The sequence below is a fragment of the Neopsephotus bourkii genome, unplaced genomic scaffold, assembly GCF_033783945.1.
Source record: "Neopsephotus bourkii isolate Nb327-2 ecotype Australia unplaced genomic scaffold, CSIRO-AGI_Nbou_v1 NB_107, whole genome shotgun sequence".
Lineage (NCBI taxonomy): Eukaryota > Metazoa > Chordata > Aves > Psittaciformes > Psittacidae > Neopsephotus > Neopsephotus bourkii.
The window spans coordinates 8,305,231-8,325,227 of NW_026900624.1; the positions used below are offsets into that span (position 1 = coordinate 8,305,231).

General features: G+C 42.7%; 1 protein-coding gene across 19 annotated transcripts in view; it reads right to left on the reverse strand.

Annotated features, from left to right (window-relative positions):
- Positions 1 to 19,997, reverse strand: part of PPFIBP1 (PPFIA binding protein 1) — a 113,112-nt gene that overhangs the window by 28,435 nt on the left and 64,680 nt on the right. For 11 of the 19 annotated variants that reach the window (XM_061359599.1, XM_061359592.1, XM_061359569.1 and 8 more), the window contains 6 exons: positions 10,275 to 10,361; positions 9,329 to 9,442; positions 8,641 to 8,772; positions 2,530 to 2,622; positions 1,935 to 2,027; positions 54 to 168 (listed from right to left, as the gene is read on the reverse strand). In XM_061359599.1, the coding sequence (XP_061215583.1) occupies positions 54 to 168; positions 1,935 to 2,027; positions 2,530 to 2,622; positions 8,641 to 8,772; positions 9,329 to 9,442; positions 10,275 to 10,361 (634 nt within the window). Of the gene's footprint in view, positions 1 to 53; positions 169 to 1,934; positions 2,028 to 2,529; positions 2,623 to 8,640; positions 8,773 to 9,328; positions 9,443 to 10,274; positions 10,362 to 15,105; positions 15,342 to 19,997 lie in introns of those variants that run through there. The other 8 variants (XM_061359618.1, XM_061359610.1, XM_061359604.1 and 5 more) reach the window with 4 other exon arrangements.

The window sequence follows — 19,997 nt, forward strand, 5'->3', positions numbered from 1 at the left end:
CTCAGTTGAGGTGACTGAAGAGGACATGGTGACAGATGCTCCCTCCTTCTTACCTCTGTCCAGTATTTCAATTCCTTCTCCTTTCAGTTTGCAAACCAATTTTTCTTGCAACCTTTTCACCTCAGCTTCCTTCTGCTCTAGTTTGTCTTTCAAAGCTAGTAGCTCATCCTGTAACAGACACAGAATCTCTCAGTGACAGCTTCCACAAGCATCTGAGACATTTCCAAATTTCCCTCCTATGAAGCACAGTGGATAGGTCCTCAGTTGGTGAAAAAGACCAAGGGCCCCCGGACATTTACACTGGCTGAGGGTATACCCACAAAGCTGACTCTGAACATCACTCCAGACCGCTGAGTCTGTAAGATGGCAAAATTAGGGAGACCATGATCCAAAAAGTGTCGGTCTCATGGATAATTGAAAAAAGATTTTTGCATCTAAATTTAAGAAAGACGGACTAAAGAAAAAACAAAAACCAAAACCAGTTTTCATATTTATTTAACCTTGCAGAGGCAAAAAAAAGCGCAGGTGATGAGGCTGAATTTACAAACACTTATTTTTGGTACTTATAGGACATTTCGCATGGTCAAAGCTGGACAATTATAGAACTGTGCTTACACCAGGCTGAGGAGAGTTTCAGAAATAACCACTGCTTCTATGAAAGAAAAATCAATCACGACACCATCAAGCACGTAAACACATACTGGAAAGCAGTTCAGACGAAAATGTGGTACCTTTGCCACAGTTAGGGTTTGCTGATCAAGCATTAGGAAAGGAAACTTGGAATTGAGATTCATGGGAATAAGACAGATGGTGTTTGGGGGAGTTGGGGTGTATTAGATAAATGCTGTCAAATTTTAACTTAGATCTAACCATCTGCACTAGCAAGTGACTGGCACAGATCCATGCATTTAACTTTTTAAAATTCAAGTCAAATCCTACCCAGTTTAGTAACATGTTTCTTTGATGTCCGAGGATATCTTGTGCAACTGCATCATCAAGACAGGGCCCTCAGTGCAAATGTACCCAACACTGAAAATTTAATTTGTTCAGTTTGTAAACAAAGCAAAACAAGGCAAGACTCATAATTCTGGCATCTAGAGCTTCTAGCTGACCTTTTATATCCTTAATGAGATAAACCAAACTAGAAGAGTGCGGCTTGGGTACATCCCCGAGCTTCCCTCAAAAGGTTGCTTGCAAATATATAGTGATGTCTGCATCCCAAACTATGGGCCACACTACAGAATTCCCTTAAATTGTTTCCTGTTTGCTCTAAAGCATCAATAATAAAAAAGAATATCAATAAAAAAATTGTCAAGAAATCAAAGCTTCTTCCAGAACAGTGGTTGGGCAATACAATCCTCCAGTGTTCCCGCTTGGTACTGATTTTGATGGGATTTCTGGTGGTGTAGGACTCATGCTTCTCCGAAACAAGACCATCTCATGGTCACTTGAGAAGCTGCTGTTATATCCGTAGGCAACTAAAGTTGCATGTGGTTGTTGGTGGGTATTTCTTCCTCTGAATTAAAAACAGAATATGGAAATGTACATGTGGGAGAGGGGACTGTATAAAAGAATCACTACTTTTTGCCAGTTTTCATGAAAAAAATTCTCTCTAAAAAGGTGACGAGAAGTTCTGTTTGAATAACGGACATAAGCTACAGAAGAGGCAATTTTCCCTTGGAAGAGGAATGATTTTAACCCAGTCTAATTCCATTATGTGTAACCTATGCAAAGTTCACAACACTAAAATCCTCTCACTGTTTACAGGGAATAGCTACAGAGCTTTCCAGATCTAATTGGAAAGTGAACACTGCATACCAACACACAGCAATTAATGGAAACAGGGCATGACAGCATGATGCAAGACAGGACCTTAAAACGGTGGAACATGAAAGATTCAAAACAGGCCCAATGTTACCCAGTAATTACTACACCTTTAGCATCTGGCTTTTTTGCTCCATCCGCTGCTTTTCATACTGCATCTGACCCACTTTGATTTTCATACTAGAAAGTTTGGCCATTAAAGACTGGTAACAGAGACAGAGGAGTGAGAGAAAACTAAAGATAGAAAAGAGACAAAGCTAAATAGCAAAGAGAAGTTAGACAACTTACAGAAATAGACCGCTAGAATTACTTAGGTGAATGCTTTCTCTTCAGAAATCCCTGATTTTTAACACACTTAGGAGAAAATAAATGCTCATATTTGGCCCCACCTGTGGCACACACCTTAACGGACTGCAACTGGTGACTGTTGACATATATTAAATAAGGGTCTAAACAGGTAATAAGTTTAACTCTTCAACAATCAGTTGCATGGTAAGTTATTCTTCATAAAAACAATGCCCAGAACTGAAAATCATAGAATGAAATTTGAAAATAACTACTGTTGCTTAAATGAGTACCATGAAACCCCTGGGCCTGAGTGTGCTCAGGATTTTGCAAGGTGCAGGCAAGGACTGGGGAGAAGAGAGTAAACTTCTAAAGCCTGACTTACACCCATCACTGCTTCTTCCCTTCAGCCTCACTTACTTTGGTCGTTTTCAGTTTTTTCTCATATTGCAGTCTTTCATTGTCCATTTCTCCCACTCTCAATCGCAATTCATTTATTTCCTGGATCAAATCCTGAGTGAGGGGAAAAAACAAGACCAGAAACAACAAAGTAATTCAGTAAACAAAACAGAACAATAGCTACCCATTGGCGGGACCATAAAAACAAAGCAGCAATAGAAGGCACTCTGTACACAGACACACCACCCAAATTCATAGCTAAGTCAAGCAATTCAGAGCTTCTAGATATCCAGGAACTGTATTTCTCAGTTTCTGCATTACTGAAGAAGAGGGCAGAGAACAAAGGGAGACATAAATTGAAGTTGTGTTCCCTCTGCTGAGGACCAAGAAAGGTCTACAGCCTCTCTCACTGGTCAACTGCTTGGATGTCTACTGCTAAGTAGGCAACAGAAAAGCTCGGTAGCTGTCCCTAAAACACAGCAGCCACATCCCCCCTTCTCCAGACTTGCCAGCTATCACCCACCTTTCCAAAATATGAAGTGATTACAGTGTAAATCCATGTTTCTGCCACACATATGAGCCCTTCTAATGAGGGCTGAGTGGAAGAGCCATCACTGGTGTCTACAAGCAAAATGGCATGTTTTTAAGCATCAGTGGTGCCACTACATCTGAGCTTTGCAAATTCAACATGGTTTGGAAGACACTTGGAGCCACCACTAACTCACATCTGAGCTCTTCAGAATGCCTTGACCTCCTGGTCATCCTCCTGGGGAGACTTACCAGGTCTGGAGTCAGCCCCGAGTGCCACCAGTTCTACAGCTCCCTTCCTGCCATGGTCAAATGAACACTTGAGTTTGAATGCCTACCAGGGTGCAAAGCACTTGTCCTTCAAACCTCCCTGTCCTCTAGATGGGGAAATGGGATCTTAAGTGGCCAGCTGCAGACCTGCAGGAAGCCTGAGGGACAGCCAGGACAGAGTGTCCCTCCATAAGAAACAACAAACCACAACTTACTGGGAAAATGTTCTTCCTGCTCAGCAGGGAAGCACATTAACAGAACGTTGCGGCTTTTGCACAACCCAAGAGCTGTCCAGCAAGCTTCTGCCTCATGTATACCTCACTGACCTCTAGTTTAAAAAACCCCAACAGTTTCTCAGCAGGTACTGTAATGCACTATCATCACCAGGAAACTCTTCAAAGGAGAGCTCTTCATGCACCTCAGAAAATGTAGGAGGACCTGAACTCCAGTATAACATCTGTTAAACTATCAAGAAGATAGTATGGTACTTAGGTTTGCTACATGGTAAGGCAAATCCTATCTGTGTCACACAATACTGTACATTGAGCTAACAACTATAACCACATTTTTTTCAGAGCTAATTGTATAATTGAGATTGCTAATTTATAAATTAACAAGCCAGGAGCTGACATTTTGGGGGGTGTTCACAGGTCCCTAGTAATACCAACCTTCCAGCCCTATGACACATTTTCTGAGCTTACAAGCCTCTGGTTATTAATTTAAGTTTACTGAATCTGACACCAACAGAGCAACGTCTGTATTTCTTTATCAAAACACAAGCTCCATTAGCAGAAGTCCAAGGAAAATTAAAATACAGAACATTCTGATCCTGTTAGTAATTACTACTGCTAATGTATGACTTTGATTTGAACACACCTGCAATTCCTCACTGATTCTACAATGTGTGACCTTTGTAAATCTCATCACTCTTCTAAGCATAAACGTACATGGTTGTCAGTCTGCATGACTAGATTAATTGAGCCGTTTCTTATAAACATCAAGTGTTTGAGATCTTTAGCAAAACTATGTTCCCAGGTCTGATGGTTACCTTTGACACTATGCCAATTGATCTGTCTGGGGCTTTTCTCTCCTCAAGCCATCATTTTTGCTTTTGGCAAAATACTGTACTGTTTCCCACAGGTTAAACAGAACTAAAGGCCAGCCCTTACAGCATGCTTTGCCCTAAAAATATTTTCTGCTACTCTCTTGCAAGTGCAACATTAACTCATGCTTTAAGTTATCTACAGCACAGTAACTGTAAATTACATTCATTCTCATCTTTCTGAGGCAGAGGAGTACATTAAAGATTTACCAGGTTCTGCATACAGACCCTCATTAATATAAAAGAGGTGGTCAAGCCTTGCATAAATGAGCAGGGGAAAAAGACAAGACCCAAACAGGGCTGTCTCCCCTGAATTAATCATAGAATCATAAAATACTTAGGTTTGGAAAGGACCTTAAGACCATCTAGTTCCAACCCCCATGCCATAAGCACTAAGTTCCAACCCCCATGCCACCTTACATTAAGTATTTAGCTTTGGGCAAGCTACCAGAGGTAGAGATTGTCAATGGCACTGAGGTTCCCCAAGAAATCCTAACCCTCCAGTGTATTCCATTTTCCTGCTTGCTGCCCTGACACATTTATCCTTTTCTTCCACTATTCTCTGTTCAACTGATTTTGACTACAAACCTTTCACAGCAAAGACTTCATCTTGCCCCCTTTTGCAAAGCCCCATCAAGGAGATCACAGCACTGTTTGAAACCTGAAGATGCCAACCATTGTAACTGCTATGACCTGAAGAGCTTTAGGGACCAGTGTGATGTTTGAGATGGGTACGTCCCCAGGTCACTCCGGGTGTTATACATGTTCATTAGAATCTGAGACCAGACCAAAAATCCACTGAGTTCCCTGGCTGATGTGGATGAATCAGCAGTATAAGTCACCCACATTGTGGCCACTTTGCTTGTATGGCAGCTGCTTTGCTTGCATCTAGTACATCTCCTTCAGGCACACACAAATGGGTTAAAGTACCTGCCCTGAGGATAACTCATGTTCCTGTCTTAAACCCCTCCAAAATAGGAAAGAGCCATGAAGCGGTTCTTTTCTGATCCAGTCAGGTCTCTCCATGCAAACACCCCACAGCTGTTCCTTGCATGGATCCATGAATGGAGCTTATGGGTGGGACATAGAGATGCCTGTTTCCAAGAGCCTTCTCCTTCCCTGCTCATGTTACTTGTGCTTTTCATAGCAGGCCAAGAAAGGCACAAAAAACTAATGATAACTTTAAGCTTCAAGGGTCAGAGGCTTCCTTATAGACACTAGAAATCCAAACCACATCCGTCATTTTGCTCCACACAGAAATTCATTGGCACAAAGGAGACTGGTGGTGTTTAAATTATGAAGAATTCCCCATGAGCAAGCCAGTTTACCGTCTGGCTCCCGCTTCAAAGATCATGTCTGGTTATGGACTCCTCCCTAAATAAACTCCCTTGTACGATATTTTCTTACATAAACTCAGCCCCACTCAGACCACCCGTGCTCCTTTAGGAAAATAATACTGGTGTCTGCTGAGAAAGTGGAAAGACTGGAATGATTTGAAGGACAGAACAATTATAAATCTCTATTAAGTACACAATTAGCCTTGAAAAGCTGGGTATTTGTGAACTTCTAGGCAGTAAAGTCCTTGAGCACAAAGGAAAAAAAAGCATGCACATCTAATAAAGCATCTGTTTAGAGAAACAATGGTGAATAAGAGAAGCCTACCAAGCTGGAATGGGAAGCTGCAATGACAGACATAAGTAAAACCTAGATAATAAGAAGGATTTGATCCAAATGGTAATTCTGCAGGAGACAGGAGCTACACAGAAGTTGCTGTAAGATGTCAATGTGGGTTTTTTTTATTTTCACTTCCTTTTCCCTAAATAAAACCAGAAGCAATATTCATAGTGTTTCTTTCCCGTTTTGGACACAAAATTTCTTCCATTTTGAACACAGCATGTAAATGCCATCATGTGTTTTACTGTAGAGTATTTTAAATATTCATTCAAATACTTAGCTCTGCTGAAATAATTGATCATCTACTACTTCAAACAGGAATGTAATTAGATCAATGCTAAATAAAATACTGTGAACAGAGAATAAGCAGTGTCTCCAAAATACCTGACAGAGATTTTGCATGGCTGAGACCCATACAACTGATTGGCCATTCGTTTTTCCACTTAAAAAAATGGAAATTAAGATATATTATCCCTTTAATAGTGTCAAAGCCTAAGCCTTTTTACAGCTATGAAGTGTTGAAACAAAGAAGAAACGACACAGCAATTTCTATCACACTAAACTATAATTGTTCTGGTTTCCAAAGAGAGGGAGCAACATTTTAGTACTAGTTCATTAGTTCTGGCATAAATACCCAGGAGAGAAATATATATAGCCCTTAATCATAGTAATTACTTTTAAAACATAATTTAGGTTATCTTACTTTATCAGAGTCATTAAGCTCATTTCAAGGTATTTCAAAGAGAAAGATCTTCACAGCTGCCATGCAGGTAAGCCTGCACAGAGCCTACAGAGTTGCCGAGCGTGTTGTGGTCCCCACACTGTAACCACTTTTCTGGGAACAGACGTAGCTCCATGTTTGACTTCTTGGTATGCTGAGCTGTGCTATTAAATCATGGAGAGAATGCTGTCTGGGGCACAAAGAAGGAAGGGAAGGCCCAGCAACTGATCATATTCAATAAAAATAAGGACAGAATGAGAGAGAGAAAATCACTCAAAGCCCTATCACTTTTATTACCTGTTTTGGAAAGCACAACCACAGGATGTTTACAAATGGAGATGCAGTAGAATCCTATTCTGAATACACCTGCTCACTGCAGTCATTCAGACCAAACATCACCTCCTAAAACCATTTACTGCTGATGTCAACTCATTTATCTATCATTTGGGCTACTTATGATAGGTGTCAGTATACAGGTAAAGAGGTATTTGTTGTTACTCATGAAAGAGCTGAAGAGCACTGTGGGGGCAGAGAGACCTCACAGGAGTTGTGAAAGCAGCCAGCTCTTAAACACACCTCCTGTGGATGCAAAGGGCCTTCAATAGCTGCGTCCACGCCACCCCCTGCCAATTTCTCCAGTATTGCCATGCAAAGTACTCACCTGGACTGCAAATCAGCTGCTTTTAAGGCAATGCTGTGATCCTTGACACAACTGGTATCAAACTAGAGGGAGGCTAATGGGAGGCAATATGGATCCAGTGCATACCCAGATGAGTGACTGCAGGAACGGACACTGCCATCACTACCTAAATGATCACCACCTTTCAAATCTGAACATTAGCTTTTAACCTGTACACTTCTATGAGTCTGCAGATTACTTCAGACAGGTCCAAAGAAAGCAACTCAAGAGCAAGCCTAATTTTTGCTCTTGTGCTTGCAATACAAGTGAGGAGTGACACTTCACTGGGAAATATGTAGGAAACTGGAATGGAGTTGGTAAACTACTGACTGTAGTGGTAAGGGCAATTTTTGTCTCCTGTAATGACATTACGGCTTCTTTCTTTCTAGAAATGAATGACATCTGGAATATCTACAATATGAACATCAGGCATTTCAGCTGATTTATGAACCCAGAATTGGAGATTTTGCTCTGCTTCCTAGGCAGACACCAAGGGTTTCTGATATTGGGTAAGTCACCCTGGTAGCAAAGTTCAGCCTGATTCTTAAATGCTTCCTGGAAAAACTGGGTTTGCCCACCTGCTTTGAGGCTTTCTGGCTTCAAACACAAGCTAGGTTCAGCTACACAGAGCTGCAGTGCACAAAGTGCAAATGCCTCAAGGCAAATGCTGCCAGGGATAGTAGCTCCATCTGGCACTGTACACTGCTGGACTCTTGGCTGTGGGCTTCTGTAAGGCTGGAGTTTGAAGTGAGGCTTCAAAATTACCTAACGCTAAATCACCCCATTCTGTTATCAAAATCAAAAGTTTTGTCGTTTAGGGTGCTGTGCCTGTGCATGCCTTCTGTACTTGCAATGGGTTTAAGCATTTGCCTCAAACATGCTTTACTAAGAAGATGACAGTTTCAAGTTGTGACAGGAGACCGCAGTATGTTCATGATTTTATTTAAATCCATCCTAAATGCCATCCCTCCTAAGATCTGGTGGCAAGAATCAAAAACTGTTTTGGGAAATCTTTCTTTGTAAAACCAGAGTTTAGCAAAGAGGACACTTTTTTATTTGAAGAGATACGTGTTTTAACCTTAAGGATGAGTTCCCCTCCTGCCTGGCAGGAAAAAAAAAAAAATCCCAGGAAATTTTATTCATTTGGGTTTTACTCACCTCTGTGTCCCTGAATCTGTCTTCATAGTCTAATCTATCCTTCTCTACAGATGTAAGCTTTAACTTCAGAGTGGAAATCTCTGCCATAAGATCCAGCTTCTGAGTTTCAAGGGATGTTCTGCTTAAAAGCTCCTGATTCAAGATAAAGAGGAAGAGAACAGAATTATATACCCAAGGGGAAGAAATCAGGAATTTATTTCTGCAGCTGAAGGCCTCTTTCATGGGGAAAAGCATCACCCTCTTCCTTGCGCTTATCTGAAGCCCTGGAACACAGCTATTATCCATCTGGTGGACTGCAGGCACCCAGAACACATCTGAATTACAGGGGCACTACCATGGGTTGGCTGCCAGGATGAGAAAAAAACTTGTCTGTCATCACAGTTGCTCTGAGCAGCAAGGAGCTTCGAGGGGAAGTCACCCATCCTGCCAGAGGGTTTAATCCAAGTCTCTTTGAAGTTCAGTGAGGAAAGGCTCAAAGAAGAGCAGAACCGGATTCTTACAGTATAAAGCAGCACTGACATTACCATGTACAAAGACTGTAAAACAAATAGGGTAGAAAATTACCACTTAGTTAGGAGACATCAAGGAGTACAACACCTTGAAGTGCACTGCTCTCACTGAAGCAAAATGCAGTTCATTAAGACAGAATGAAGACAGACAGCAAGACAGACATGGGGCTGTGAAATACCTGTTGCAGCATCTCTTCTGTAGCATTCAGTTTTTCCCTGTGCTCCTCCAGACAGAACTCCAGATCCCGAATCTTTTCTCCTTGGGCCTCCACCTGGTCTGTAAGCACACTTACCTGCATAGTGGACAAAAAGGCACGTGTGTTTAGCACTTTGGCTCATGCCGTACGTGTCACATGAATTGTATGTGAGTAGCAGTGCTAGTTGGGCCAAAGATTAAGTGGGACCATGGGGGAGGAAGAGTAGCAGCACAGCTGTCCAGTAGAGACAACGCATGGCGAAGGTGACACGAAAGGAGGGAAAGCTCTCCCCTCATGCTTACTGGTATTTCAAACACAGTTTTGGCAGGCACATTAGAATTCTGTATACCCCCTCCCGACTTGTCCTGGAAGTTTTCACAAGGGATGGCTGCTGCATCCCACAGCCAACAATTATGCCTTTGCTGTGACAATACATTAGCTGAAAACCCACTAGCTCATACGTTAATAACCAAATAGCTAAACCTCACTGCATGTAATTTATTCTCCTTTCCAAGTGATTGCACACAGTGTACCGTAGCATACAGCTTCACCTCTTCTGAACAATAAAAACAAAAGAGGTTAAAACACATGGAATGAGCCCAGGGAAGACCAAGACAACACCTTGGAGACTGCAGACCAATTCCCATTTTGCCACATGAACATAAAGAAGGCGTTTGCTCTGCAGACCTGCTCGGCTGACAAGATTCAAAAAGAATTCAGATACACATAAAAAAAGGCCTTAATTTTTTTCATGCAATCTAAATTCACACCTGTTCCTAATCAGGGCTAACTCTCAGGTATCCGCAAGCTTTCTGGACACTGCCCAAGACAACACAACTGCCAATAAGTCCTCAGAGGTTTTATCACATACTATTAAAAAGTCTAATGAATGCAAGAGCAGAAAAAAATAATCTAAGTGACTACTCACTTGCAGAACAAGAGATTCCTTATCATTTTCCAGACGAGCCAGCCTTTCTTGATATACATCTCCATTCCCAGATATGTGTCCATTAGTCTGAAAAAGGCAGCAAATATTGTGTAGTCAGCTATCACGCCAGAAGTGTTATTCAGTGCTTTCAACAGACTTCAGGAGTATTTTCAGTCTGTAGGGTTCAGGAACAGATTTAAACCATTCTCAGGGCCCCACAGGGTTACAAATCAAGTAAACTGTCAACAAAGGATAGATGACCACCATCCAGGACAAGAATTGTTCAAGCCTTAAAGATGAGAAAGAAAGAACCTTCTGGTGACCCAGTTCTGCAAATTTTACTTACCGTGCATTCAGCATTTTGTTAACAAAATTTGTGCTCAATGACGTACCATGCTAAGGCAGACTTACAGAGAGACAAATACCCTGAGACGTTCAGCAAGTGAAAAAAAATCAAAGTACGCTTTACAAAACGTGCATTACGCTTTCTGTGAGTCAAACACACAGTAAGAGACATCATTTTACATCAGGCACATTTTACTGGGTATGGGTGAATGTCTGTACTCTAAACACATCTCTTTGTAAAGCCGCCTGAGGCTAAAGAGAAACAAGAATACATGTTAATGCTATCAGAGAATTCAGAGGAATCAGCAACTTTCTTCATAATAACTTCAATGCTGCTGAGAAGCAAGAAGGATTTTCACTCTATCCATATTCAAAGCTGTCTTCAAAGCACTTCGTGATGGACGCCACAATCAGATCTCTGCTCAGAAAAGAAATTCTTGTTCCCATCATTGCATAAATTGCTTAGAGGAGTCTGAGAAGCTGCTCTGAAATCCAGTGTGCTCAGCAGAGACTCCCATTGACGTTGAGGGGCCTTGATTTCCTTCTGAATATATGATAAAAAGAAATCATGTGACTGATCCTTGTGCCCTGCCTTAAGAGGCCACCACCACTTAGGAGCTGTAAGCCTTGGGCTCCTGCTTTGAATCCCTCTTTCAAGCAGTTCATTTCCCCTGGTCGCAGAGGGTGCCTCAGGAAACCTGACAGCTAAAACTGTGTTTCTAAGTTACATGTCTGACCTTGAGGGGTGGGAGAAACTGCCTCATTTGAAGTTGAAAGAATAAAATTCCCATCAGCACCACTCAAAAAGTAGACATGGAGCAAACAAGCAGATACAATGTATTTGGCCTCAGCGCTCTCAAGAAACTGAGCTTTGTCCTGGGAGCTTTTAAATCACTATGCAGGAACAAATGTCTCCCCAAAGCATACATGTGTAACGTTGTAAAAGTGACCTAAAATTCATAGAGCTACAGCAGACCGTGGAAGGCTGCCCTCCAGTGATTTGTACCGATACCTTATATCATAATGATATCCTGTATCTGACTTCTTTAGCAGTAAATTACTAGGCCTTCTGACCATCCAGACACTAAGCACCAAGGCACAAATACTCTAAATTTCTGAATGTGCCTTTTCCCCTGGCATCTAAAAGAATTTACCTCATGCCATAGAATTTCCATTCAAGACTAGCGAGATCTAACACCTTAATTTAGGTGAAAGAATCCAAAGAGCTTCCAAAATAAACCGGTTAGCTGCTCAACTAGCAGATTATGCTTGACATTTTGTAACTTGACTTTTATGTGAAACACAAATCCAAAACTTTTGCATACTTCACTATTCCGTAGCTCCCTTCTCACTTACAACCCTTCAGTACATCTCAGGCACTACTCAATCTCCATGAGGACAAGTGTCGGTATTTTGCAATATACAACACAGTTATCAATGGAGTGTGGGTGTGTCTGATGAGGAAAGTGATATTCATCCCTCATTGCAAGCCGAGGTGCAAAGACAACCCTCTATCCTGCCAGGGCTAACACAAAAGTCCTTATCAAAACAGACCCAATTCCCTGCCTCCCAACCACCACAGCAGCAGCCTAACCACTGGACCTCCTGATACCTCTAGTCAGCGTGACTAGACACAAATTAACTAAAACCAAATACTGCATGAAGAAAATATGGGGAAGTAAGTATTGGTTTCACACTACGATGAACACGTCTTTATGATGCTGTGAAAGCCAACGAGGTGTTAAAGCAGAATGTTAGTCACTGTGCATAGCATCTTGCCAGACACCTTTGTTGTTAAACTCTGTTCACATTTCTCAAAAAAATCCTGTTTTGCTCAAGCACATCATACTTGGCTTTAGAGAGTGTGAGTTCAGGCTGCAGCTGTACAATGTCATAAGAAAGAGGGCGGAGGTAATGGGAACCCCAAACAGGACTGGAGTAAGAGTTATCTTCCACAAGACCAAATAGAAAGATGTCTTTGCTGGCTGTTGACAGAAATATGTTGTAAAATCTGCATAAAACCAGACCTCCTGTAATACACCAAAACCGGAAAACTTTGCGTACAACACAACAGCAGTTTGCTTTTTTTGTCTGAAATACTGTAACTTCTGTATAATACCTGGGACTAACTCTTCATTTTAGGTACGAAAAGGCAAGAAAGTCACCAACTTTGGTTTCAGCGGGGAAGAAGATTAAGAGCTGGAGAAAGGAAAACACTGAAAAGCCATGGCAGCTCTTTCAAAGAGCAGCTGCCCCAGCACCTCCTATGGTGGTGTAGACACCAGAGACCTGCAGGCAATGGCCATACTATGCCTTCCTGCATCTCTTCTCTGCACTGTCTTCAAAGGTAAAAAGTTGATGCCTGGCAAGAATTTCTTCCCAGACAGATGATGAAGGAAGAGAGGAGAAGAAACAGGGGCAGGACTGAAGAGAAATGGAGATGGAAGTGCCCAAGATATGGGCACCAGATATGGGAAAGTAGTGCAGAAAGAAAGGGAGTGGATGGAGGTCCAGTGGGGAAGAACGGGCTGCAGGCGGGTTTGAAAGATGCCAGGAGATATGGGAAAGCTTTTTTTTTGTGGAAAAGCTGTGTGAGCAATATTTGGTGTGTCCTTCAGGAAGAGTTTCTCCCCACCTGGGGACCTCCAGCCTCCCCTGGGAGTACGTCTGGTGACTACTTACCCTGCAAAGCTTTGACAAAAGAAAGAAAAAGAAAGGAAAAAAAGAGGAAAAAAAAAAAAGAAAGTAAATATTTGATTCAACAACAACTGCAAGCACATTTGCAGCACTTCGTAGTTCTGGACCAAATTTGTATCATCAAAGTCAATACAGGATTAATACGGATTACTAGGTGTGCAAGACAAGCTTTGTTATTTTCCAAAGAAGGCTCTTTTTCATCAGCAACTTAAAATCTATCTTCAATTAAGTGGTCAGATTTTGCATGTTTTCAATTTAGGGATTAATTGCAAAACACCGTATGGGAAGAAAGTGCAGATTTAGCAATACCAATCTTAATCCTAAAAACAAAAGAACAGCTGTCACGATGCCACAGAGGCTTCACAAAAGTTTGAGGTTAAGCATTTACTTAAAATGCCTTATAAGATCAGACCAAGTGCACTTAAAAATGCTGCAAGATCAATCCATAGCTAATCTGTTAAACACGTGTGTAAGCTCTGTCTGAACCATGTAAGTGTAAAAAGCCACACTGCTCTGGAGGGAATTATTCCTGTAATAAGTGGACGCATCACCAAACTTTCACAGCTTGCCTGCCCTCAGTCTTTAATCCCTCTTCCCTGGAAGTGAGTTAGCATTCCAAACCGCAATAAATTTTCTAATAGCTGTAGTTTTAAACATCCTGATATTAGTAATAAAATCTGCTTCCTCTCAGTTGCTGAATTCTCCTTCAAACATAAGACTCATTTTTAGCCTTCTGCAGCTGATACCCTCATTTCCCTTCATTTTCTCTTCTGCTTTCCAGACAAAATAAGCAGCACAAATCACATAGTTTTTGCCGTAGAAGCAATCTGATTCGCATAGAAGGAGCTGCCACTCCACAGCATGATTTTCTTGCATGGCAGATTGCCCTTACTGTTTCAACCACCACAGTCCAGTCAACAGTTGGGCAAGCGAGCTGTCCCTGACATCTTTCCTGACCATCTGGAGTTAATTTAGAGCTCATCAACATGCTTATGCTGTTCAGATCATTATAATACACATTACCTACGCTTAGTTAAGCACAGCTACCGCTGTTCTACTTGTTCATTCAGTTTTGGAGTCCCTTGCAGAGGAACTCCCTCCACCCTCAGCTACCTCAGCATCACCTGGTGTGCCACAAGCAGATCAGACCCTCCAGGGTTTCCTAACGAAGTATTTACCACTGTTTCCCCTGTGATACAGGACCCTGACAGCTTTACCCTCTGTAAGTATTGATTTCATCCCAAATTCATACTGGTCAAATCTGTCTGAAGACAATCCATACCAGTGTGGGAGCCTACTGCTGCCCTCCCAAACCAGCATCTCCTGCATTTCATGCCTCCCTACTCATCGTACTGAATATCTGCATCCTGCTTCACATGCTCCAGCAGCAGGCAGGCAAACATGCTGATAAGCTTTCCCTGAAGTTTACAGATTAGTTCCTCCTTAGAGAATGAGCAAGGAAAAACAACAACACAACAAAGAACCAACACGAACCCACGCAGTATATTTTTAAGGCTTCACTACAGTAAAAGTGAATTCTGAAAGAAAACCAGCCTAAGACAGACCTTCACTGTGAACAATTTACCTGAAACATTCTCTAATTATAACTAACACAGCTGTTGCATAGGGAAGATGTAAACGTTTTAAAACATTCAGTTTCTTCAACAGCAGCTCAGCTGGTATCCAATGCAAGAAAAAGGATGAAATGCTTATCCCCTACCAGCATTGCTCAGCTGTGGCTTGTCACTCGGAGAAATGCAAGAGCCAGAACAAACACAGATAGCCTTACCTTATTTAGCCAGACACAGTGCCCGTGAATGTCCCAGCTATACTCCATGCTGGTCATGACTATCTTCATGCATTCAAGGACGCAAGTGACTGTAGCAGGCAGCCGAGGCTGAAAGCTGCAGCACCAGCACCGCAGGCGCCTGCTGAGCTGAGTGGCACTGTCAGGGCTCCTCTGAACCAAGACAGAGGGGTTAAGTGAGGCAGGTTTCCTCGCCTAACCAAGGATGGAGGCAAACAGTGCAGCAGAGCGGGAGATGTGGGAAGCAGAGCAGTGAAGGAGGAGCAAGCAGCTCCTCTGGGGAATTAACACATCAAAGCCCAGGAAGACCAACCCTTTTTCCAACCTTAGCCTGCTGCCGGGATCCCAGCTCACAAAGGCCAGGCAGCAAGGCAGAGGAAGATGCAGGCAGTGGGGCACAGGGCTGTGCAAACCTGGCTGGGAGCAAAGAGAGCCCCATGCAGGTGGCAGATGGCCACATCCACCCTTGCTCCTCACTGAACAGCACAACCCCCTCCTATGCACCCTCCTGGTCCTGTGGAAATCATCCAACTCAAACACACATGAGGAAAGAGTGATTCTGATCCCTTTGCCTGATACACAGTAAACAGGGAGGGAATTTTCTTTTCTTGATGGGCTTTTAATTGTAAAAGCCAAAAAGAACACATGTAATTTCCTTGTATGTGCCAAGAAAAAGAGGAACAAAAAAGGTTGACTCAACTGTCCCAGGTCTCACGAGTGGCTTGTCTCAAGTTTATGTCATACATACAAATGACATAAAATGCAACAGTAACAACCAATCTCTGTCCTCACTTTTAACTTCCAGGTTACCCAGTAACTGCAGTAGCGTAACAGATCTTTAGCATTTCTGACCATAGAGCCTAGCTCTGGGAGTCCTGTGATCATCTGAAAACCCACAGCTTTTATCATCAGAAAGAAATATTGAGAACTACAGTTGATGGATAAAAATCTCAAAAACATGAACACTGAATAAATCAGAACAAAATGGCAGAGCAGAAGCTGTGTTTTTTTTTTTAAGCGAGGCTGATGTATTTTGGATTGGGAATGGTGATTTTCAATGGCTCTACCATCAGGCTGCCCTATCCTCTAGTGCAGGACAGCATGGCTGTTCTTACTGCCGCTTAACTCATCCATGATGCATGAAGATGCCACACCAGGACATGCTATAAATGAGCCCATATTATCTTCCAGTGTTAAAAACACACCAGTCTGGATGATCACCTTTAGCAAGAAGCAGGGTCCTGTGTTTCAAGAACTCTGAGAGGTAGATTTCCCATGGACAAAAAGTCCGTGAGGCAGTTTATGATGACAGACTGAAACGTTGTCACAAGGCTCCTTCCATATTGCAACTTGAGGAGGGACCTCAAACGGGTGTTTAGTGGTAAATGCCTATGTGCCACACATTACCATAGGACTTTTCGTTAGCTTAACTCAACATAAGCAAAGGCTGAGCCACATGAATGCATTGTACACCCACGTTGAGACAATCAAATGAACTTTGGTTTGAAGACAAGATTTTTCCATTAATAAGAAATATGAGATGGTTTCTGGCTAGCCAAACTGCTTCCTCCACTTGGGAATCACCCTGTTGTCCAAATAGGCCAACATATCTCTGTAAGATTACAAGCTATGTTTATCCAGCCAGGAAAATTTCTCTCTGAAATGTAATATCCTTATATTAACTCTCAATACTGCCAGCCACTCTCTGGAAGAATCAACTTGTTGAAGAAGTGTCAAAATCTGAGGCCTGCCTGTGAGACAACAGATCTGCCGTTCACAGCAGCAACACTCTGGCTTGCACAAGCCACTGTTGGTACCACAGCTCAAATTATCCACCTATTGTGATCTCTGGATGAGCTGAAAATGTTCTTTAAGAAACCTTTGGAGGCCATTTGTTTTGCTTTAATGATCTTACAGTTATCAGAAATTCACTTCTGGAGTGAAAAAAACCACACATATATATAGATATTCAAATTCAGAAAGACACTTCTGAAGCTAGAGCCACACTTGTACTTGCTGTGGACTTTAAAGAAAAAGTATTATTGTGGCTCCTTCATTCCAGGAGCACATACTCTAAAGAGGAGAAGGCATGCAAAGGGACACAGATACTCAAGTTCCGATCAGAAGCTTAGGGAAGCTGGCTCTGAGGTGTGGGAAGAGACTGTCCACCCACCTCTACATTTCACTCTCCTTTTTAACAAGACACAGTTGGTTTCTTCTTTCTGAGAAGGTTGTTGCATAAAGTGTATTTAAAAACAACAAACCAAAACCAAACCAAAAATCAACACCAACAAAACCACAAAAATCCCCACTGTCAAGAAAATAATAACCAGAAAGAAAACCGTCTCTTGTTTGTTTCAACTGAAAAAAACTAAACAACACTCATGACTGGGAGCAAGGCTTCTGAGAATTATTTTTCAAGAGATGGATCCATCAGCTTCCAGCTGGACACAACAAGGCTGCCTTGCTCTTGCAAAAGGCAGAGTTTAATTTAAAATGGTCTTGCTCCTGGTGATGTTACATATTACTCACACGCTGTCTATATTCAAGCAAGCCGCTCCATTTGCACAGAATACAGCACAACAGAATACATTAAACATTCCTGTTGACCAGGAAAAATCTGAAAAAAAACCTCCAAAATTTTGGAATAGTTACAGTCTGGTTATGGATTTCAGGTCTGGAATCCAGCGAAAGCACACAGCTCTAACATGTCTGAGCTTAGAAAAGGTCTCAGTCTCTTTCCAGACTTTGAACAAACGGGCTCATTTGTAATTTTAACCATGACATTCACCTGCCCTCCATTTGCATATGGAGACGTGAGCAGGGTTTCAGCAACAGAGAGGTCAGTTCTGAGCTGCAGACAGACAGCTAGAAATGATGTGTTACAGTTACACTGGCTTGTTTGTGCAGCAGAAAGCTGCATGTGCAACTCCTCTGAGCTTCCCCTGGGAACCATCCGATGGATTCTCATGGCAGAGCTCTGCCAGATGTCCGGGCACTGTACGCACACTCTGGTGTCACGTGGCCATCTGGCATCCACTAGTTAAAAACAGCATGAGGAATTTTAACTTGTTGGCCCTTTTTGAGTGCTTGCATAGGCTTCTTGAACACACCAAGAGGAGCAGAAAGGAACTGGTCACTAAGACATGGTACAGGGACATGGGGCAGCCAATTCTGGCATGGCAAAACTGAACACCGTGCCCCATCTTACAGAAGCGAGCAAGTCTGGGAGGCTGCTGTCAGACCCTTTCCCCAAATAGGCCATCAGCGGTTTCCCTGCCAGGGCTAGAAGAGGATTTTTCTCTTGTGACACACTATTTGGCAGAAGCAAACACTATTTTTGTTTTCCTCTGAGACACGAGAGACTTGCTTACAGCTTCGGATGGGATGACATGTACCAGTTCCAGCAGCTTGGAATAGCCCAGTTGGATACTTCATGTGTGGAGGATTAAACCAATCTCAAACTAAGGTGTCTGCCCTTCCTCGGTACGGAGGGACATAGCTGCAGAAAGGCAGGCGAGACTGGTGACACCTGCAAATCCCATGCTTGTAGCACACTACGAAGTGTAATGCTCAGTCTTTCCCACTAGGAGCTTTGAGGATTCCGTTGAAGTGGACTGGGGAAAAGCATAGATGGAATAGCTATTTTATTCAATCTTTTGTACACACAAGCCCTGCACATCCTTTCCAGTGCTCAGGAGGCACTAAGCTGAATGGCACAACAGAGCCCTTCTTCTCCCAGATTTAGCCCACAGCTGCACTGAAAACCATTACTGTCTCGCTGCCAACAGTGATCACATGGGTTTGAAGGACCTAATTCCAGATACTAACAGCCCGACATCCCTAAATCACACATTTGCCATCACAGAAGGCAATGAATGGCCTTTACCTCATTAACCTCATCAGGCACTGCAAGCCTCCAGCCACGCTGCTGGGCTCCTTTACTCCAGAATAACATATGGCAGATCAGCATCACTAAGCATGGACTACTGATGTCTATGCACATCACAGGGAGCATTTAATTTTCCAAGGCTGTTTATTTGGCATATGAACTTTTTTTATTTATAAAGGCCATACTTGCATGAAACCTGTTATGTCCCTCGTTTTCTGCTCCATGCAGAGCAGAGACTAGTTACAGCGATGTTCACTGCTGTACATTACGCAGGAAGGAAACGCTGATGTTAGCAGGAACTCTGCATGTTTTAAAGATCTGACTTGAATGTCACTCCCATCTCCTCCTCCTGATCTCAGAGTTGGCTGCCATGCTTTGACAGCAGGGGTGAGATCCAAATCCCACTGAAAGCAGTGGGAAAGCTCCCACGTGCTTCATTAAGTTTCAGGCATTTTCAAATGAGTGGTTCAAAGCAAAAGAGGAAAAAGCAAAAAGCTCTCCCCTCAAACCTTTTTGCAAGAGCTAGAGAAGTGATCTCAGCTATGCTAGCCTGGGTGCCCATCTCTTCCTGCATGCTCAGTCAGCCCGTGTGCTGCTAGATGGCACAACAGGTCACCCAGCACCAGCCACAGCTCCCCAGCTGCAGGTTTGGCAAGCACAGTCCTGCATCACATACTCTGGGCTGCAACCAAGCACTGAACTAAATCTGTATATCAAGATAAAAGCACATTTAGCAAGTTCAGCTGTGGCTTGAGGGTGACTTTCTAAGGGCGTGTGATGCCCATCCTAGGAAGGGACCAGGCAATGATGGCCACCTATCCCAACAGCAGCAATGCACAGGGTGCAACACAGAGCCAGCCTTCATCAGATCTGGCATCCCCATTTTGGCAGCATGGTGTTACCTTATCCAACACCAAGTGTGCGAGACAGCAAGACCCAGACGCTGCTGTGAGACAAACTCGGCAAAATACACAGAAGTGCA